The 21,240-nt window shown below is 62.1% G+C and overlaps 1 protein-coding gene across 3 annotated transcripts; it reads left to right on the top strand.

The window, feature by feature from the left end:
- Positions 1-568: 568 nt before the first annotated feature.
- Positions 569-20,574, top strand: ATG2A (autophagy related 2A). 3 transcript variants are annotated; one of them, XM_057728187.1, is made up of 41 exons: positions 569-830; positions 2,900-3,062; positions 3,181-3,333; positions 3,461-3,563; positions 3,978-4,134; positions 4,283-4,381; positions 4,669-4,765; positions 4,854-5,018; positions 5,123-5,263; positions 5,800-6,037; positions 6,123-6,267; positions 6,366-6,458; positions 6,908-7,066; positions 7,177-7,420; positions 7,780-7,876; positions 8,003-8,159; positions 8,868-9,010; positions 9,091-9,230; positions 9,316-9,458; positions 9,909-10,059; positions 10,196-10,395; positions 10,498-10,578; positions 10,798-10,904; positions 10,993-11,085; positions 12,491-12,561; positions 12,786-12,862; positions 13,409-13,579; positions 13,722-13,848; positions 13,937-14,151; positions 14,718-14,926; positions 15,184-15,319; positions 16,732-16,932; positions 17,164-17,265; positions 17,349-17,433; positions 17,521-17,656; positions 17,742-17,814; positions 17,987-18,069; positions 18,293-18,414; positions 18,557-18,711; positions 19,709-19,861; positions 19,965-20,574. In XM_057728187.1, exons 1-41 carry the CDS (start codon positions 660-662, stop codon positions 20,199-20,201), a joined length of 5,793 nt encoding a protein of 1,930 aa, XP_057584170.1. In that variant the 5' UTR covers positions 569-659; the 3' UTR covers positions 20,202-20,574. The 3 variants fall into 3 exon arrangements, with proteins under 3 accessions (XP_057584170.1, XP_057584173.1, XP_057584171.1); XM_057728190.1 differs by lacking the exon at positions 4,854-5,018; XM_057728188.1 differs by lacking the exon at positions 13,722-13,848 and having other exon boundaries at positions 13,937-14,143.
- Positions 20,575-21,240: the final 666 nt, after the last annotated feature.

Raw genomic sequence — 21,240 nt, 5'->3', positions numbered from 1 at the left:
GTGAGACCTCTTTCATGGTGGACTCACAGCAATTTTTATAAGTCTGTTTCCTTATCTGTAAAACGGTGACAATAATCTCTACCTTAGAGGTTGCTGTGAGGGTTGAATGAGACAGCGGAAGGTTAAGCGTTTTGTAAAATGCAAATATTTTCACTTAATTGTTTCCAGAGATGCGTACTGGGGCTCTCACACTGAACTTTCCTCTGGAAAGCTTTTTACGAAGTTCAACGGGACACTGTCCCTTTAAATCCTCGCCAACTACCTCAAGTACTAGTTGGAAGAGTCGGCACATGCGCATTCCTTTGAGGGGCTGGCACCTCAAGCAACAGCCTTCCCGGAGCCCGTAGGAGAGAGGTTAAAGGTGCTCCCACACAGAATTTATACGCAAGCGTAAATCAATATTGGGAGCCCTATATCTCAGGGAGAGCCCAGTCCCTTTTTCGCGCCTGAAGGCTCCGCCCCCGCGGCCAATCAGTAGGCCTCGCCCTTTGCAGTGGCCAATGGCAGTGAGCGTGGGGGGCGTGGTCGGGCGGCCGGGGGTGCGGCCTGGCGCTAAGAGAAGCGGCGGGGTGAGCCGGGGGCTCTAGTGAACAGCGCAACCGGACGGGGAACGCTGGCGGTCGGCGAGAGGAGGCGAGCCGGGCCCGGCGGTCTCCGAGATGTCACGATGGCTATGGCCGTGGTCGAACTGTGTGAAAGAGCGGGTCTGCCGCTACTTGCTGCACCACTACTTGGGTCACTTCTTCCAGGAGCACCTCAGCCTGGACCAGCTCAGCCTCGATCTGTACAAGGGCAGCGTTGCCCTACGGGATATACACCTGGAGATCTGGGTGAGGATCCAGGCCTGAGCCCGGGAAGGGTCGGACTGGGGGGCGCAGCGACCTGAGGCTCCCTGCGAAAGGGTCGGACGAGGGGACCAGGCACCGGAGTGGAGAGGCCTTAGGCATCCGGTCCTTTCCAGGGGTCAGAGGGACCCCAGCTGATCACCTCCAGAGCCTGAAGCTGGATAGAAGGGGTCCCTGCCTCTACTTCACAGGAGGAGAAACTGAAGCTGGGGAGCAGGATGTCACTGGTCTGGAGAATGCCAGAATAAGCCTATCAAATTGGGGGCCCGAGTTGAGCGTGGTGCCAAGGGGCTTAGGAGAGGGTGAGGAGGGATCGGGGGAACTAGGGGGCTCTCGTGGGACCAGGCCAGGGAAGTGACAGAGTTGGAGCATACAGCTAGTTAGGGAAGTCTGGCAGGGGTCCAGGGCCCTGCTGTGGGAAAGGTACCCTGACCTCCTGACCCCACGACCCTGGCCCTGTGAGTGGCGTTCATCTCCAGATATGGATGTCAACAACAGCGTCAGCACCCCTGTTGATCAACACTTTGTGTGGCTGCCACCACTGCCTACTTCCTGCTTTTGGGAGAGTGGGATGGACCAAATGGGTGTTTGGGGAGGAGCTTGGGCATCTGCATCCCCACCTAGAGGAAAGCCCTTGAGGAAAGGTGGAGTGGTCTAGCCTTAGGCAGGAAGGAGAGAGATGCTGGGGAAGCAGAGAGGAATAAGGTCTGGGTCAGAGGCCTGAGGCTGGGGACGGTGAGGAGCTGTGACTCACGGTTCAGCTGACCTGGGAAGTTGCAAAGGAGCCACCAATTAGAGGCTCCAGACCAGGGCTGGCACTGGGTCAGCCCTCCAGTCCAGAGCAACAGAGGTGGGCATGGGGACAGGGGCTTCTCAGTTTTCTGGGGGAACATTAGACAGGGTGCCTGGCCTCAATACAGTCTGGGCAGGAAGAGCTGGGCTTTAAGGTAGACCAGGCCTTCCTGAGCAAATGTGGGGTAGGGGGAGACCCCTGAGCCCAGAATTGGTGGCACCTCTTGCCTGTGTATCCCAGTGTGAGAGACCCTTTCTGACCTCTGGCCTCTTAGGCTGGCCCAGACCTCTAGGCAGCCTCTTTCTACACTCCCAGCCGCCCTGCCTTCTGGTTGGAGATTGAATTGGTTCCTGCCTGGCCTCCAGGGAGGATCTGGGCCCTGGTGGAATGCAAGTGCTTTCTTAATATGCCCACCCTTCTCGGAGCTGCCAGGCCTGCAGCCCCTGCCTTGCAGACCACCAAAGAAGCCAAGTGCCTGGGGACCCTGGGCTGAGATGAGGAGAGAGGCCCGGGTCTCGGTCTCAGTTCCCATCATACGCTGGGTGACTAGGCTAGTTCCTTCTCCTTAGGCCTCAAGTTTCTGTGGATCTGTGGGTGAGGAATTCGAACTTGATGTCAATGGGCCTCTAGTTCTGTCGTGTATTTTGTTCACGGATCCACCAGGTGTTGACTGAGGCCCTCTCTGGGTGGCACCACGCAGAGCACCTGGGGTCACACAGAGAAGGCAGGTGGGCTCCTGCCCTCAGGGAACTCCCAGACTGGAGCGGGAGCTGTTCCCCTATTTGTGACCGGGAGCTCTAACCTTGCGCCTCAGAGCACAGCTACACCAAGTGTTTGGAGTTGGGGGCCCCCTTCCAGCTCCGGTCAGCCCCCTACCAGCCTCTCCTGGACACTCCCCTTAAAATCCATACTCGCCCAGGTAAATGTAGGGTGCTGCTGCCCTCTCTACCAGGTCTTGGCATGTGCTACTCCCGTGCCTGGAACGCTACCTCCATCCCCTCTGCCTGGCTCCCTCCTCTTTGCCCTTCATCTCTCCCTTCCTCTGGTTTGGGAGACTGGGCACATTGGACTATACAGTAATAGGGCGGGCCAAGAGTAGGGATCACTTGAGCAAAGGTAGGGTTTTGCAGGTAGCATGTGGAGGGACCGGGGAGCAAGGGGGCTCTCCAGGGTGGAACAGCCAGGCAGCGAGTGCCGCAGCCAGGGAGACAGCTGGGTTTGGGGTTTCACTGAGCTGGCTTTGTCTCTTGCCTGCTCCCAGTCTGTGAACGAGGTGCTGGAGTCCATGGAGTCGCCACTGGAGCTGGTGGAAGGCTTCGTGGGCTCTATCGAGGTGGCCGTGCCCTGGGCCGCGCTGCTCACCGACCACTGTACGGTGCACGTGTCAGGCCTCCAGCTCAGCTTACAGCCCCGCCAGGGCCCAGGTGAGGGCAGGGGGCAGCTGGGGCTGGGGTGGACGTGTGGGAGCAGGCAGTGGGAGTGTGCCTGGGCACCCTGGAGCTGACGGGGCCGGCCTGCGCTGAGACCTCTTCCTACCTGCAGGGCCGGGGGCTGCTGACTCCCAGAGCTGGGCCTCGTGTATGACCACGAGCATGCAGCTGGCTCAGGAGTGCCTGCGGGATGGGCTGCCCGAGCCCTCTGAGCCACCCCAGCCACTGGAAGGACTGGAGATGTTCGCCCAGACCATTGAGACTGGTGAGCAGGTCCCACCCGGCCACGGCTTGTAGGGCAAAGGCCTCAGACAGCACCCTGCTGCCTGACAGGGAAACTCTGTCTGGCCCCTGCTGCTCTGCCTGACCTGAGACCCCTCCCCACCCCTCAGTACTGCGAAGGATCAAGGTGACCTTCTCGGATACTGTCGTGAGGGTGGAGCATTCGCCGGGTGATGGGGAGCATGGCGTGGCAGTGGAGGCCCACGTGCAGAGGTAGGGGCAGGCCGAGCAGCTGGGCTGGCGTGAGGAAGAGGGGGAGTGAGGGGCTGCCAAGCGGCCCTGGCCCTGCCCGCACCCCCAGCCTGGGCTCCTGGGTCGTGTCAGGGCAGTTCTGGGTGGGCCTGGGCTGCGACCGTGGCAGGGGGAGGTGAACTGTGTTGTGAGCCTGCAGTGGTGTCCAGGCTCCCAGTGGTGCAGGCCCGGGGTGGCTGAGCCCCCAGGATCAGGTTACACTCTGAGGGTCTGAGGAGCAAGAGCTGGCCATGGAGGTTCAGGATGGCCTGGGTATGATGGGGCCGCTCTGCAGGCCAGACCTCACTGACCCCAGACCCCTAGAACAGCATCCTGTGTGGGGAGAGGGGCACCAGCCGGGGTGGCCTGGGCAAGAGCTGATCCTCCACTCCCCAGACTGGAGTACTGCGATGAGGCAGTGCGAGACCCAAGCCAAGCACCCCCGGTGGATGTGCACCAGCCTCCTGCCTTCCTCCACAAGCTGCTGCAGCTGGCGGGGGTCCGCCTGCACTTCGAGGAGATCCCCCCACACTTGGAGGAGCTCCGCCCACAGGTGGGCCAACTCTGGTCCTCACAGCCTCTTTCCCCTTCTCACCCCTGTCCTCTCTGGCCCTTGACCCATCTGCCCCTCTCCATCCCTTCTGACCATCTTTGACCGCATCTTTTCGACCCCTCCCCTCCTATATCCTCTTGTCTCCCAGGAAGGACCCCCAGAGCCTCCCTTGCAGATCGGCAGCTGCTCGGGGTGCCTGGAGCTGACTGTGAAATTGAAGCAAAATGAGGCCTTCCCAGGCCCCAAGGTGGGTCCCAGGCCCCTGGGGAGGAGGGAGTATGTTCCACTTCCAGATCTTCCTCCACGGTGCTGACCTTCCCTGGGACAGAGCGGGGTCGTTGAGTGGGGGAAATTACTGCCTTCCAGGCAACTGGAGAAACTGAGGCTCAGAGTGGTCAAGGTGGGGCCAGGATTGCACAGCTAGCTGGTGGCAGAGCTTAGCCCGGCAACTGGCATCCTACCTCCTCAGGGTGAGGGCAGGTGGGTGGTGGCAGTGGCTGGTGTAGGCTCCATGGTTGCTCCTTCCACCCCCAGCTGGAGGTGTGTGGACAGCTGGGCTCCCTGCACCTGCTTCTGACCCCACGGCAGCTCCAGCAGCTTCAGGAACTGCTTGGCGCAGTGAGCCTTGCAGGTGAGGCCTCTGGGTGATCCAAGGGGTGGAATGGCTGGGAAGGTGCCGGCCAGACTGGACTGACACAAGGAAGTGTCCTCCCCTGTAGACCCTGAGGGCCTGGTCGACAAGCTGAACAAGAGCCGCCCACTAGGTGCTGAAGATCTGTGGCTGATTGAACAGGATCTGAACCAGCAGCTGCAGGCGGGGACTGTAGCTGAGCCCCTCAGCCCAGACCCCCTTTCGAACCCCCTTGTCAACTTGGAGAGCACTGGTGGGTGTGGAGCCAGACCCAGCGACGGATGGGGTGTCCCGTATGCGTGCAGGAGTCAGGGGGCTGAGCCCGGCCGCCTCTGACCCCCGTCCTTTGGCCCACAGACCTCTTCTTCTCCATGGCAGGCCTCACAAGCAGTGTGGCCTCAGCCCTGTCTGAGCTCTCCCTCTCCGATGTAGACCTGGGCTCTTCTGTGCATAGCAACATGGCCTCCCGCCGGCTCTCTGCCCAGGCCCCCCCAACCGGTGAGTCCTCCAGGGGCAGGAAGAGCTGGAGGAAGGCTCAATGCTGGTGTCATGTTTGTTATGCGATGTCACACGATGCCGGAGGGTCCACTGTTGGTGACTTGGTTCCGTGGGAACGCTCAGGGGAGGCGGTGATGTGATGGACAGAACCTGGGTTTCAAAGCCAGTGACCCTGGGCCAAGCACTTAAACTCTTGGAGACTCAGTTTCCCCTTCCATAAAAAAGGGATAACATCTGACCAGGATAGGCTATGTGTTTTGACTGATGGTTATTGAGAGATTGTGTGTGTCAGGTACTGGGTATGTGCTTTATCGCCTCCAGTTGTTCCAGCTTCCTTGAGCAGATTGAATTGAACTTGAGCTCAGTATCTGGTATAACAAGATTTCATGTCACCCCTGCCTGGCCAAGCCCCTGGCCAGAGTCACGGTCCAGCTAGGCCAGGGCTTCTCCCAGCCCCTAGCCCAGTGTCTGACTGTCACTTTACCTGGGAGCCCACGAGCTCCGGGGAGCCTCTGGTAAAGCCTTTGTCCTCTCAGGCAAGACAGCCCCTGCACCCCCCTCGAACACTCTGCGCCCCAACTCGCTGCTGAAGATGACCTTGGGGGGTGTGACCCTGACCCTGCTTCAGACGTCTGTCCCATCTTCCGGACCACCCGACCTCACCACCCACTTTTTTGCGGAGTTTGATGCCACCAAGGATGGGTCCTTCGGCTCCCATGACTTCTGCCATCTCCGACCGTGCTTCCAGAGGGCCTGTCCCTGTAGCCACGTCCGGTACAAGCCCAAGGCGGGCCTGAGCTAGAGGGGACTCCCTGAGCCCCTGAAGCCCACCTTCTGACACCCGGCTTCTTCCCTGTAGGCTAACGGGTGCTGCTGTACAGCTGTCCTGGGAGCTGCGGACAAGCAGGGGCCGGCGGGTCACCAGCACGGAAGTGCACTTCGGGCAGCTGGAGGTGCTAGAATGTCTATGGCCTAGGGGCGCTTCAGAGCCCGAGTACACAGAGGTGAGGGCCGAGGGCCAGGGCGTGCACCACAGGGCCTAGAGGTGAGGGTGGGCTCGGGGGCTCGGCCTGACCCTGTCATCTTCCATGTCCCAAACCAGATCCTGAGCTTCCCCAACATCCTGCGATCCCAGGCCTCGGCTCAGCCCTGCGCTCACCTGCACCACACGCAGACTCTGCGCCGGGTGCCCAAGGTAACCCGGCCTCCTCCAGGCCCGGGGGCCCTTGGCTGTTCCTTATGGTGTATTGCCCTCCACCTGCCTGCCCTGGTGCCCCCCTGCTCCCACCCTCCTTACCTGTGCTCAAACCAGAGCACGCATCCCCATCCGGGAGCCCTTGGATACACCAGGACCACATACGTCCGTTCTCTTAGCCCCTCTCTGGGCTTGTCGTGGCAAACCCCTGCCCGCCTGCAGGGCTGGGGGTGGTAAGTATTGGGTGGCTGTGGTTAAGCAAGCATGGTCGTCTGCCTCAGGCAGGGGGTGACGGTCTCCCCATCCCCTCCTGGGTTCCTTGCCTAAGCTCTTCTCCTCACAACTTGGGAGGGCTCTGTGTTCTTTCTGTTTTTGCTCAAGGGGAACCCTGCCCATCCTGCCCTCACCCACCCCACAGCCCTCGCTGACCTGAGCACCCTCACCCTCAGAGCCGGCCCCGGCGCCCAACGGCCTGCCATTGTCACTCAGAACTGGCCCTGGACCTGGCTGACTTCCAGGCAGACGTGGAGCTGGGGGCCCTGGACCGGCTCGCTGCCCTGCTGCGCCTGGCCACCACGCCCCCTCCCGAGCTGCCTGCTGGCCTGCTGGTAAGATGCCCAGCTAGGGTGGAGAGCAGGGTGTGGGACCTTGGGCTCTTGACCAGAGTTGGGTTGTGGCGGGGGGCCTGGCAGCAGCTCTGAGCCACCCCCTCCCACAGACAGAGCCCCCGCCAGCCGCTGAGCAGCACACAGAGGTGCGGCTCTCGGCACCCCGGGCCACCCTGCAGCTGCGCTTCCCCATCGCTGACCTGCGGCCTGAGCGGGACCCCTGGGCAGGCGGGGCCGTGCGGCCTGAGCAGCTGCGACTGGAGCTGATTGAGCCCCAGTTCCGGTCAGAGTTGAGCAGTGGGCCTGGTCCCCCAGTCCCCACCCGCCTGGAACTTACCTGCTCCGATCTACATGGTAAGAGCCCCCCCAGGAGACAGCCCCCTTGGCCAGGGGCTCAGGCCTGTGGGAGAGGTGGGCTTGGGGGCTATGGAAGGGGCTGGGTCATGATGGGGGCAGACCCTGGTCCAGGCCTCATCTGCTTCGTGAGGCACCAGCATTGCCTGTCTCCCGGCTCCTCTGGGCCGTGGGCAGAGTGGACTGTTTATCCCTGGGCCGCTGCAGACTGGGCGCGAGGGAGGGCACAGGTCTGTAAACAATAAAACACCTTGTCATGGTGGGGGGGGTGCTCCAGGCCCCTGCTGACCCACCTGGCATTGAGGAAGAAATGGGAGAGGTGGCACCGACAACCCCCCACCCCTCCCCATCCCCTCCAGTCACCTACGAAGATGGAGAGAAGCCACCTGTCCCCTGCCTGCGGGTCTCCAAAGCCCTGGATCCCAAGAGCCCTGGGCACAAGTACTTCCTGCCCCAGTAAGTTGGGGCTCTGGAAGGAGCAGACAGGAGAGGAAGGCTTCACTATTGAGGGCAGTGGGAGGCCACTTGGGACCAGGGGGCTGGGGGGCCCTGCAGGGCAGTGACAGGCCTGTGCCATGGCAGGGTGGTGGTGACCCTGAACCCCCAGCTCAGCAAGCAGTGGGACGTGGCCCCGGACAAGGGAGAGGAGCTGGAGTTGTCAGCTGAGAATCTGTGTGACCTTCGGGAGCCTGAACCCTCACCCTTCTCCTCCAAAAGGACCATGTACGAGACGGAAGAGGTGAGGTCCAGGGCCTTTTGAGTGAGTCTAACGGGGGCCACTAGGTGGCTGTGGGCCAGGGAACAAGACCACCTGGGGCACCAGATAATGTGACCCAGCGCCAGAGAGTTTCATTTCTTTCATCGTCTCTGGTCCGTGGGAAATCTCGGGGTGGGGGGGCCCGAGAGTGAAGGCAGTGGTGAGGGCAGCGCCCAGGGGGCATGGGTCCTTGGTGGGGAAGATCACCACCCCATCCCATCAGCCGTGTATCAGTAGTGTACACTTGGGCCTCAGGATCCCCTTCACTGAAGGTGATGTGGGTTGAGTGAGAGGTAGTTAAGGGCCTGGCCTCTGGGCCCGACGGCCTGGGTTCAAATCCAGGCCCGGCCACTCAGTGGCTGTGTCATCTGGGGGAGTTGCCTAACCCCTTGGAGAGTTACCTACAGACGAGTTTCCTCATCTGGAAAGTAGATATGATGTCCTGTCTCATGGGCCTGTCGTGTGGGTAAAGGAGTTAACCTAAATGAGGCCCTTGGAGCAGGGTTCGCACGTGGTCAACGCCTGAGATGAGGTGGCTGCCATACATCCTAGCAGAGAAGGGCTCTTGTGAATGAATGAATGAATGAATGAATGAACGGTTGGAATTCGGGAAGCAGACCTGGGTCAGATTCTAAGGGCAGCAGCAGGCCCTGACATCACTCGCATCCCCTTCCCCGCTGCCCCGCCTAGATGGTGATTCCTGGAGACCCTGAGGAGATGAGGAACTTTCAGAGCCGGGCCCTGGCGCTGTCCCGCTGCAGCCTGGAAGCGGTCCTGCCCAGCGCCCATGTCTTCCTGCCCAGCAAGGAGGTCTACGAGAGCCTCTACAACAGGTGGCAATGTGGGCGGGGCAGGGGGTGGCAAGGGGCTGCGCCGGGCCTCCCTCACCGCCGTGGTCCCACTGCCCTCTCAGGATCAACAACGACTTGCTCATGTGGGAGCCCGCGGACCTGCTTCCCACCCCCGCCCCCGCCGCTCGCCCCGCTGGCTTCCCGGACGCCTCGGGCTTCTGGCACGACGGCTTCAAGATGTGCAAGTCTGCCTTCAAGCTGGGTAGGAGGGATGCCCTGGTGGGGCCCTGGGGCCCGGGCAGCCCTCCCAGGTCTCCTTCCCACTCGGCTCCTTGATCTCACCCCAGACTCGGACTCGGATGACGAGGACACCCACTTCTCGGTGGGGGCGTCAGGTGCCCCTGAGTCCCTGAGCCCTCACTCCCAGAGTACCTTCTCTACACTGGTGACGGTGCTCAGGGGTCGGATCACAGCCCACTGTGAGACCAAGGTGAGGACAGCCCACGGGAGGTGAGCCCCTAACTCCGGAGCCCCCCGTGGCAGGAGAACAAGTACAAGCAGCTGCAAGTTGGACATGTGGGAAACAGAGGCCCCGCTGGGGGCTGAGTGGCCGGTCCAGCCAGTAGCGCCCACCTGCCACCCACTGGCCCACCATTGCCACCCCACCCACCCCATCACGCCCCACTCAGCCACTTACGGGCACCTGCTTGATGTCAGGCACCATGCTAGGGGTCCAGATGGGTGCCCTCCGATGCTTGGAGGTAGACATGGCAGGGATGAGCCTTCCCCTTTGGCAAAAGAGAAGGTGCCCCAGACCTCCAGCAATCTGGGTAGAGGCTGGAGCTGATCCTAGTCAGGCCAGGGCTCCAGGAGGCCCCCCTTACCCCTGTGGAGCTGTTGAGGGTAGCAGGTGAGGCCAAGCCGCGTGCTCTGTCTGCAGGACGCGTGTGGGAAGCGGCTGGAGGCCACACACGGGGAGCTGGTGCTGGACGTGGAACAAGGCACCATCTTCAGCGTCTCCCAGTACCGAGGCCAGCCGGGACTTGGCTACTTCTGCCTGGAAGCCGAAAAGGCTACACTCTACCACCGAGGTGTGAGGGCTGGGGGCCAGTCGCCATGGGGTCTCTTGGGGCCATTGTCAGGGGTAGTCCTTGGGGAGGGACGTGTGCCCTGGGTGGAGTGGGTGATCAGCCAGCTTGGCAGGGGGCTCACCAGATGCCTCCCCAGCGGCCGTGGATGACTACCTGCTACCCACTCGCCTGGAGCTGCCCACCTTTGCTCCTCCGGCCCAGCTGGCCCGAACCATCTACGCGTCGGAGGAAGGGGTGACTGAACAAGGAGCCTCGGGCCGCAAGGGCCAGGGCCGGGGCCGCCACATGCTGTCCACTGCTGTGCGCATCCAACTGGACCCCCACAGGAACGTCAAGGTATAGCCATGCCTGCTTCTGGTGCACCTGTTTGGCCGGGGCCACTGCTACCTGTGCCTGGAGGGCTGGGCTGCCACCATGCTGACTGTGCCCTGCCCCCAGGAGTTCCTGGTGACACTGCGGCTGCACAGAGCCACCCTGCGCCACCACATGGCCCTGCCAGAACAGAGCTGGCACTCCCAGGTGAGTGAAGGTCATGTGGGCGGCAGGTCTCTAGGCTGGTGTGAGGGGCACGGGCTGGGCCAGAGCTGACCTTGGACTGGGGCTGACTTCTGGGTGGAGCCCCTGGGCCAGGGTGAGATGGACAGCTGATGGGCAGTAAGTGGGGGGCTGTGCTGGGATGGAGGGTGAGGAAGAAGGAGGCCCTCCCTCCTCCTGTCCCTCTCGCTCTGGCTCCCAAAGCTCTTGGAGTTCTTAGATGTCCTAGATGACCCAGTGCTGGGCTACCTGCCTCCAACGGTCATTACCATCCTACACGTACACCTGTTCTCCTGTGCCGTGGACTACAGGTACCTGCGCGCAGGGGACTGGCTGCCAGGGGCTGGGGGCAGGCTCTCGGGTAAGGAGCCTGCCCCAGCCCAAACGTGACCTCCCCAGGCCCCTCTACCTCCCTGTACGTGTCCTTGTCACTGCTGAGACCTTCACACTCTCCAGCAACATCGTCATGGACACCTCGACCTTCCTGCTCAGGTGTGCAGCTCCCCTGACCCAAGCTTCCCTGTCCATCCCACCCCAAGGTGACTGCAGCTGCCACTCCCCCAGGGTCCTGCGTACCTGTATATCCTCAGGCCAGTCTGAGCCTTTCTGTACATTCGGGTGATCCCTCTCTGCAGAGCAAGATTGGGTTTCACCTTCCTAGAGTGAGTCAGACCTCTGAATTAGAGCCTTAAAGGCATTTGAGCTCTGACCTGATCATCTCACTTCCAGTGGTTGTCCGCGGGGTATAAGGATAAGAAGAGTGGAATATGATGCCTCCGTAGTATAATTTAAAATAGTGAATTTTTTTTTGGCTGCACCATGTGGCATATGGGATCTTAATTCCCTGACCAGGGGTCAAACCTGCGCCCCTGCAGTGGAAGCACAGAGCCTTAACCAGTGGACCACCAGGGAAGTCCTAAAATAGTCAAAAGTTGTAAACAATTAAATGCCCCCAAATTATAACCGGTCAGTAAACGAGGCCCACCCAACCATTAAAGTCAAATTTAAGAATGACATTGAAAAATATGGGGAAATGCCATAGTACAGTAGTTACTGAAAAAAAGTAAGATATAAAACTATATATAAGTATGTGTATATTTTTTAAAGATTTTTAGGGGGTATGTTTGTATACATCTCTGTGTGCCTTCATAGAAAAGACTGGAAGGAGATGTACAGCTGTCACTTGATATCCACAAGGGATTGATTCCAGGACCTCTCGTGGATACCAGAAACCAGGGGCGCTCAAGTCACTTACATAAAAGGGTGCAATATTTGCATATAACCCATGCACATCCTCCCATTTAAGTCCTAACCCATTTACATCATCTCTAGATTACTCATAACACCCAACACAATGTAAATGCTATGTAAGTGGTTGTCAGCATACGACAAATTCAAGTTTTGCTTTTTGGAACTTTCTGGATTTTTTAAAAAATATTTTTGATCAGCGCTTGGTTGAATTCTCAGAAAGAGAATCTGCAGATACAGAGGGCTGACCATCTAAGGTTCTTTTCTCATTTGGGATTAGCTATATTTTAAAATATTTAAAAGGCACTTATGTCAGATTGCCATTAAAGTAAGGACTTATTTTAAAAGAAGAATGCATGCTGTGGGGGGAAAGCAGGACATTTCCCTCCCAGGGCTGCTGTGAGGCCCAGGTGAGGTGGAGGTGCTGGAATTATTTGGAGAAAGAGAAATGCTACCAGAGTGCCTGCTGTCTGGGTCTGTGGTACAGAAGACCAGGCCCAGTCTCCCCATTGTACAGACAAGAACACTGAGGCCAGAGAAGGCCCAGCTCTAGTTTCTTGTGGGCTCGGAACCCCCTGTTGGTGCCCCCTCTGCCTGCCTCCACGAACGCCACCCCTGCTGGCTCCTTCTCAGCCCTGTTCCCCTCCAGGTTCATCCTCGACGACTCTGCCTTGTACCTGTCCGACAAGTGTGAGATGGAGACCCTGGATCTGCGGCGAGGTGGGCAGGGCCTGGACTGGGCTCCCTTCCCTCTGAGGGGCTGTGGCCCCCAGCCAAACCCAGAGCAGCCAGATGGCCTCACCCAGCTGCTGGCCAGGTCCTCAGCACCCATACACATTTGCACACACTCAAGGGCTACACCCAGATAAACCCTAGATTCTCACAGCAGGGCCAGGGGCTGGGTAGGAGGAGGCAACAGGAACTTCTCCTGCCTTCTGCCTCAGATTATGTCTGTGTCTTGGACGTTGACCTTCTGGAGCTCGTGATCAAAACATGGAAGGGGAACACTGAGGACAAACTGGTGAGTGTGGCTGTCGCCCAGGGTCCCCCAGAGCCAGAGCAGGGACCGGGGCAAGGGAGCCTTCAGGGGTTCCCTTTTCCCAACGCACCATCACTTTGCTTCTGTTCCCTGGGCCTGGGCTCAGGTCCCAGTCACCGACAGCCCTTCCCTGTGGTTATTGGCCCTCCTGGGAGGGGCCAGGCCCTTGGTGGACATCCCTCAATATGCACCCTGCCGGCAGAGGGCAGCAGGGCCTTGGGAGTTAGCCTTTCTGGGCCCCCAATTTCCTTATCTGTAGAAGGGAGATCTCAGGCCCTGCCTCTCTGGGCTGAGATGAGGGACTCAGGAGACTGGGCACTTGAAGTCCTTCACATGGGAGGTGCACTCTTGCTTCCTCGGGCGGCCCTGGGCAAAGCCCCTTGTACTCTCTAGGCTCAGTTTGCCCCTGTGTTCAGTGGGTGGTTGGCTGACAGCCCCAGGCTGGCCGCCCCGGGGGAGACGCAGCCCGGTCCTAAGTACGGCAGGGACAGACCCAGGGCTGATGCCCCCCCGCCCCCTGTGCCACAGAGCCAGCCACTGTTTGAGCTGCGCTGCTCCAACAACGTGATGCACGTGCACAGCTGTGCTGACTCCTGCGCCCTGCTGGTCAACCTGCTCCAGTACGTAATGAGTGAGGGCGACCTGCACCCCCCACCCCGGCCCCCCAGCCCCACGGAGATCGCCGGCCAGAAGGTGCAGGTGAGGCCTGGCCCTACAGCCTACCAGAGCTCTGCCTGGCCCCCTCCCCGCCATGGCCCCCAGGGACCTGGTGATGGGGGAGCCCTGGGGCCCGCCCCGCCCTCATGACACACACTCACCAGTCCTCCCCTGCCTGGCCCAGCTCTCGGAGAGCCCTGCCTCCCTGCCCTCATGCCCCCCCGTGGAGACAGCCCTCATCAACCAGCGGGACCTGACCGACGCCCTCCTGGACACCGAGCGCAGCCTGCGGGAGCTGGCCCAGGCTTCAGGTGGGGGCGGGGTGCTTTGGGGCCAGCAGACACCATCAGACACCCACATGGGGCATCCCCCAAAACCGGCCTCTCTCTCCCCCCACAGGTAGCCCCTTCTTTCAGGCCTCGCCCGTGTCGGTCTACCTGTTCCCAGGTGAACGGAGTGGGGCCCAGGCCCGCTCGCCCCCTGTGGGGGCCCACGCTGGCAGCTCGGGGTCCCACACAGAGGCCAAAGAAGATGAAAAGGAAGAGGAGGGGGACGGAGACACTCTGGACAGCGACGAGTTTTGCATCCTCGACGCTCCTGGCCTGGGTATCCTGGTGCGTGGTGGGCAGGCTGGGCACGAGCCAGGAAGAGGGTGGCTCCGTTCTAGGCCCTTCTAGAGCTCCCACGGCGAGAGGGGCAGGATGGGGTCCGCATCAGCGGGAGAGCGAGGTCGGGTCCGCGGGCGGGGCTGGGAGGGGCTCCCGGGGGGGCAGCCCTCACTCTGGGCTTGGAGGGAGTGGATGGATTTCAGAGGAAGTCGTGAGGCATGGAGTCCTGGAGAGAGGGACTGGGACATTCACAGGAGGGAGGGAGAGAGGGGAGCAGGGCAGTTAGCGGGGGGGGGGGGGAGGATTCCCACTTGGCTGCAACGGTGGCTGGCCTCCTGGCCTGCAAGTGCCTGTGGGAATGTCCTAACTCACTGTCCCATGCGAGCAAGACCGAGGTTCAGGGAGGCCGCGCTGGCAGGAGCAAGGGGCACTCGGGCTCCTCGGGATAATGGCCCATGAGAATCATCTTTCGTGCAAAAGGGGAAACGGGTGTGAGGATGGGGGAGGAACAGGTGGCCTGGGCTGGGGAAAGCTTCTGTGCCCCGTGTGCTCACTTGGCCTCCCCCCTGCAGCCCCAGGACGGGGAGCCCGTGGTGACACAGCTGCATCCAGGCCCCATCGCAGTGCAGGACGGGCACTTCTCACAGCCGCTGGGCAGCACGGACCTTCTGCGGGCACCTGCCCACTTCCCAGTGCCCAGCAGTCGCGTGGTGCTGCGTGAGGTCTCCCTTGTCTGGCACCTCTATGGGGGCCGAGACTTTGGCCCCCACCCCGGACACAGGTGAGAAGGAGAGGGTGCAGGTTGCAGCTGTGGCAATGGGGCCCCCAGGAGATGGGCCCCGGGCTGGGGTCCAGTTCTCACCTTCAGCAGCTGGTAACCTTGAACCAGATCCTCACCTTCTGGCCTTAACTCTTTCCTTGCCCTGCCTACCTCCTAAGAGTGGGTCTCTTGCTCCAGGCTGAAAGCGCTGTTCTGATGGGAGGGAACGAGGGAAGGGGCTTCTCCTGAGTCAGCTTGTCCCTTGTTCCACTTCCCAGGGCAAGAGCGGGCCTCACAGGCCCCAGGAGCTCCCCTTCTCGCTGCTTTGGCCCCAACCGGCCCCAGAACTCCTGGCGTGCGCAGGGGGGCAGCGGGAGGCAGCACCATGTCCTTATGGAAATCCAGCTCAGCAAGGTGAGGCCAGCCGCGGTGGGGCCCTGCGACAGGCCCTCCCACCCCCGCTGCTCAGCCAGCACGTCACTGCCCGGGAATTTCTGCGGGCCCTGGGTCCTGCACTAGGTCCGCTGCCGCCATGGTGTTCTAGCTGCTGCATGTAGCAATGACCGCCGCAGTCAGAAACCCTGCCTTCCTGTCCTGTGTATCGTAGTGGAGGGAGCGCAGTAAGACTACACGTGCATATACTCTAATGTGGTAAATGCTCAGGGCACGTAAACAAAGAGGGGGCACGGGGAGTGCTGGGGACGGCCGAAAAGTCCTCGTGGAAATGTGCCATTTTGCAAAAGATGTGAGGCAGTGAGCCAGGAAGAGGTTTTCAGGCCGAGGGCACAGTGTGACGGCTGCGAGCTGGGAGCATCCCTTATGTGTTCTGGGAGCATCCCTTATGTGTTCTGGGAGCAGCAAGGAGGCCAGCGAGGCGGCAGCTGATCAGGGAGGAGAGCAGTAGGAGACAGGGCCTAGATCCAGCCCAGGCCAGGCTGCACAGGGCCCTGTAGACCACGGATGGTTTTGGTGTTTACTAGAGGGACGGTGAAAAGAACCACAGGCTGGGCTGCTGGACTGAATGTGCGTGAGGTAGAGAGCAGGCCGGGCTGACCTGACACATTGTGCGGGTCAGGTGCCTCTTACTGAGAGCAGCCTGCACAGACCCACTCCCCGAGCTGGTGAGGGTGCTGGTGCTGAGAGCTCAGGGGGGTGTGCTTCGGAGTGGTGGCCGGGGCGCCGGAGCCAGCGCCAGGTGAGGGGGAGAGAAGGCCGGGACGAGGACCCGCGGGTGCGGGAGGCTCTGACCTGTCAGGTGCAGGAGAGAGGCCAGTGAACCGCACGTCAAGAGCAAGGGCTGAGGGCGGGCTTTGGAGGGGGAAGCACAGCCTTGCCAGGCCACAGTGAGGGGTTTGCAGGGCGCAAGGTGGGTGGACAGACGCTTTACCAAGATCCCTCTGGGTGGTTGGAGAAGGGGCTGGAGGGAGTGAGCAGGGGGTGCCGGCAGCTCCGAGGCCAGGTGCAGCTGCAGAGGTGACAGAAGTGCGGAGGGATTGGAGAGATGTTTTGAGAAGCAACACTGACAGCCATGGTGATGGAGAGGTTGCAGGGGGAGGACCGAACCAAGGTTTGCACTTAGGGGGATGGGGGACAGGTGCCACTCAGGGGAAGGGAAGGCTGTGAGAACGGGGGCCGGTGGAGTCGCGGGAGGCGGTGGCGTTCATCGTGGCCGTGGGGGCTTTGCAGTGCCCGTGGGGCAGCCATGTGCAGGTGTCCAGGTGGCAGCCGCTGTGGGACTGAGATTGGGCTGGGAGAGGAGGGCCCTGGGGTGAGCCCCCAACCCCGGTATGGCCCTGCCTGCCCACTCAGGCCCGTCCGCCCCTCAGGTAAGCTTCCAGCACGAGGTGTACCCTGCGGAGCCGGGCCCTGGAGCCCCCGGCAAGGAGCTGGAGGAGCAGCCGCTGTCCCGCCAGGTGTTCATTGTACAGGAGCTCGAGGTCCGCGACCGGCTGGCCTCCTCCCAGATCAACAAATTCCTGTATCTACACACGAGCGAGCGGATGCCGCGGCGCACCCACTCCAACATGGTACAGGCTGCCCTCGCGGTCCACCCTGGCAGGGCACACACGTGTGCTTGCGTGTACACACACGCGTGTGCACATACACACCCCGGTGGTCTGTGAGCCTGGGAGGGGGTGGGGGGCTCAGGTGGGCTTAGCCGAGGGAACGGCACGTACGGGACCAACGGGAGGCTGGGAGCAGTGGAGGCCGGGGGCCTGAGGCCCAGCAGGTGCCCAGAGCTCCCCCTCTGCCTTTAGCTCAAGATCAAAGCGCTGCACGTGGCCCCCACGACCAGCACGGGTGGGCCCGAGTGCTGTCTCCGCGTCTCGCTGCTGCCCCTGCGGCTCAATGTGGATCAGGTGAGTGAGCTGCGTGGGGGCAGAGCCGGCGGCGAGCCCCTGCCTGCAGGCCTCTGAAGCTGACCTGCCCCTGCCCCCGGCAGGATGCCCTGCTCTTCCTCAGGGACTTCTTCACCAGCCTGGCGGCCGGCATCAACCCCACGGTCCCAGCTGAGACTTCCGCTGACGGTGAGCAGCCGGGCAGCGAGGGGAGGGTCCAGGCCTCCTGCCTCACAGCCGTGCTGGGACCCATTCCTGATCTGTCCTCTCCCCCAGCTCGCCCTGAGACCCCAGTCCAGCCCGGCGGCCCCCAGGGAGGGCAGCCCGAGGGGGTGGAGGTCAGCAGCTCCCAGGAGGCCGCAGGCGGCAGACACGGCGCCTCCCCCGCGGAGCAGCAGCCCATCTACTTCAGGTAGGACCCGGGGCTGGGGGCCCAGGCCAGGCTGCAGGGGGCCAGGCCAGTGACCACAGGACCCCCACCCCCACTCCCCACCCAGGGAGTTCCGCTTCACGTCTGAGGTGCCCATTTGGCTGGACTACCACGGCAAGCACGTCACCATGGACCAGGTGGTAAGCGGGGCTGTCGGGTCCCTGTTCTGCCCAGGTGTGGCCTGGTCTTTGGAGGCCAGGGGGCCGGGGCTTTGTCCAGGCACATGGGCCGCTGTCGGCCTCCAGTGGCTCCTGTGAGCTGGGCGGGCCCCTGGGCCACGTCACGTAAACTCCAACCCCTCCTCTTCCCCAGGGCACCTTCGCAGGCCTCCTCATAGGCCTGGCCCAGCTCAACTGCTCCGAGCTGAAGCTAAAGCGGCTCTGTTGCCGGCACGGGTGAGCCTCCAGGCCTCTCTCAGGGCCCTTGCTCTGTTCTTAACTGTGGCCTCGGCCAAGAGAGGGACCTCAGTTTGCCCTCTGTGAAGTGGGTACAAGCATTCCCTCCGTACCAGGCTGGGTGGGGCCGTGGGGAGTGTTGGGGCGCCTGGGGTCCTCCTGGCCGTGTGACCCCTCAGCATGTGGCTCTGTCCCACCCCATCCTGCTCTCTGCCCTTCCTAGGCTCCTGGGTGTGGACAAGGTGCTGGGCTATGCTCTCAACGAGTGGCTGCAGGACATCCGCAAGAACCAGCTGCCTGGCCTGCTGGGCGGCGTGGGCCCCATGCACTCTGTGGTCCAGCTTTGTGAGTGTCTGACGTTGGGAGCTCTTGAAAATGCCATCCTCTCAGGCAGCCTGGAAGCCACTATGGGGAATAGGTGGAAGGGTTCCCACAGCAGGGCAGGTGGGGGCAGCCTGGGGCATCTCTGACCACCCCATCCCCCCAGTCCAAGGGTTCCGGGACCTGCTGTGGCTGCCCATCGAGCAGTACAGGAAGGACGGGCGCCTCATGCGGGGGCTGCAGCGGGGCGCTGCCTCCTTCGGCTCGTCCACAGCTTCAGCCGCCTTAGAGCTCAGCAACCGGCTGGTACAAGCCATCCAGGTGAGGGGCCCCCCGCGTTCAGGCCACGCAGGGCAGGGGGGGTCTGCTCCATGGCGCCCAGCTCCATCCCCAAAGCTCTACGGAGGGTAGGCGGCCTGGGAGTGTGGTATCTTACGAGGACCGGTCACAGGGGAAAGAGGCCGAGGGACTGGCCTGGGGCCCACCGTGGCTCCCGTGTGGGAGGATGAGTGCCCGCAGGCTTTAGAACCCGTTCGTCTCTCTTCGTGGCTGCGTCCTGCAGGGCAGGGAAGGGGGTGGCTCTGCTTACTGACAGAGAGCCCGAGGCCCAGAGACTGGCCCTGGTTCACTCAGGCCTCACGCTTCCTGGCCCAGACGGGAAGCCAGGGGGTTACCCCGTGAGCAGTTGTAGTTGCGTGACCCGGGCTCTGGAGAAGAGGGGGCCGGACGGGCAGGTGTTTGCGGCCAGTCCTCGGAGGTGAGGGGTGTGCTTGCAGATGCTCGGGGCTGGGGGGCAGGGTCTCTTGAGAGGAGGCTGGAGGGATAGCGGGCATCTGAGGGCTCCCCCCAGGGCATGAAGCTGGGGTGTGGCACAGCCAGGGGAAGGGGTCAGGGGGGGAAGGAGTGACACCAGGATGAGAAAACAGAGGGCCAGCAGATGGAGGGTCACCCTTGGTGATGGCTTGGTGATCTGTGGGGATGGGTGAGGGGAACCCAGGCCACTGCCAGGGCTGCCCCTGGAGCTGGCAAGGAGCGGGAGGAGTGCGCTGAGCTCAGGCTGCATCTGTGGCACCCCTCAGATGGGCAGGGGACGGGTGGTCAGCGGGAGGGGGGGTCCAGAGGACATTAGGAGAGTCCCCTCGGAAGGCACGCAGTCCACCTGAAGCCCCCTGACCTGGGTGGTAGGAGCTTGGCAGGACCTCAGGAACAGCACAGTAAAGCACGGCTGTGGGGAAGGCAGGTTGGGGGGGCTCCCTCCCGGTCGTGTGTGCCTAGGCCACCTCTCCTCACCTGGTGCCCGCCGTGCCCCCCCCTCCAGGCCACGGCCGAGACAGTTTATGACATCCTGTCCCCGGCGGCGCCCATCTCGCGCTCCCTGCAAGACAAGCGCTCCGTGCGGAGGCTGCGGAAGGGCCAGCAACCTGCCGACCTTCGGGAGGGCGTGGCCAAGGCCTACGACACAGTTCGAGAGGTAAGGAGGCCCAGCCCTGCTCCCAGTCATCCCACACCCCTCCCTCACCCCACCCCACCCCCAACACACACACAGACCCCGCACTGACCTCCGACCTCCACAGGGCATCCTGGACACAGCTCAGACCATCTGCGAGGTGGCATCTCGGGGCCACGAACAGAAAGGGCTGACAGGTGCTGTGGGGGGCGTGATCCGCCAGCTGCCCCCAACGGTGGTGAAGCCCCTCATCCTGGCCACAGAGGCCACGTCCAACCTGCTGGGGGGGATGCGCAACCAGATCCTTCCCGACGCACACAAGGACCACGCCCTGAAGTGGCGACTGGACGAGGCCCGGGACTGAGCCCCGGGCACCCGGGGCCCCAGGGTGCTGGCCGGGCCAGGCCTGCAGGGGATGGACCGGGAAGGACCCTGACTGGCCCACCCGCTGCCAAGCGCTGTGACACGAGTGGAGCCTCCCTGCCTGCGGCCTCGGCCCTGTCTCTGCACTTTTCCTCTGGGGAGAAAGGACACCGCCCCTACCACCGCCCGGGCCCACACTGCTGCCTTGTTCCAGGATGGAGGCTCTCGGACCCTCAGACCCTGACCCCACTCAGCCAAGTGTCTTTCTGTGTCTCGGGGGGAGATGGGAGGACGGACACCGTGTGGTTCAATGTATTTTTAAGTTCCTTGAGTGTGTGGGTCAGTGTCTGCATGACATGGAATAAACTGCCCACCGCCAGCCCCCTCCTCCTGTGTACCTGCACCGCCCCAGCCTCAGCCTTGACTTTGACGCGCCCCATCCCCATCTCTGCACCCAGCACCTCCCATGTCACACCAGAGGTTGCCACACCCTCTCTGCCCACCCACCAGGTTAACAGCTCCCCAACACCCCACCCATGGCCCCTGACCTCTAACCCAGCAACCTGCGCACCTCTGCGCCCCCTCCCTTGGCTGCCCTGCTGCTGTGCTGGGCTTCTCACCACTCTCCCAGGGTACCGCCATCCCGGCCCCACTTCCGACATGGCCGGCGCTGAGTGGAGAGCGGGGGAGGATGGTCTTTGGAGCTCACCGTCCAGACCACGTTTCTTGGTCCTATCCCTGAAACAGTCTGGGATCCAACCCTACCTGAGGCCAGGTGTGAGGTGCTCTGGCAGGACCAGAGTAAAGGATAGGGTTGTGGAGTGCCCCAGGGAGGCTCAGGCCTTGACCATGTGACCTGAGGCCACACCCTTGGCCTCTGAGCCTCAGTTCCTTGCTGGTAATCCCCGTCCAGCTGACCCAGGGACCACGAGGGTCAGTTGAGGCCATTCCTGGAAGGCTGGGCCCTCTGGAGGCCGCCGTCCCTAGCAGAAGCTTTTCGGGTGACTGGAACATCTGTCCTGGGGTCCCGGCTCCAGGCC

The sequence above is a fragment of the Hippopotamus amphibius genome, chromosome 3 (genome assembly GCF_030028045.1).
Source record: "Hippopotamus amphibius kiboko isolate mHipAmp2 chromosome 3, mHipAmp2.hap2, whole genome shotgun sequence".
Classification (NCBI taxonomy): Eukaryota; Metazoa; Chordata; class Mammalia; order Artiodactyla; family Hippopotamidae; genus Hippopotamus; species Hippopotamus amphibius.
Note: the sequence above shows the minus strand (reverse complement) of the source record. Positions and strands in the feature narration are given on the sequence as shown.

Excerpts from the sequence above, each read along its gene's own strand:
- ATG2A (XM_057728187.1), top strand. The coding sequence starts at position 660 with ATGTCACGATGGCTATGGCCGTGGTCGAACTGTGTGAAAGAGCGGGTC. Across the intron at positions 12,562-12,785 it reads GACCCTGGATCTGCGGCGAG|ATTATGTCTGTGTCTTGGAC; the intron begins GTGGGCAGGGCC and ends CTTCTGCCTCAG. Across the intron at positions 17,815-17,986 it reads ACGTCACCATGGACCAGGTG|GGCACCTTCGCAGGCCTCCT; the intron begins GTAAGCGGGGCT and ends CCTCTTCCCCAG.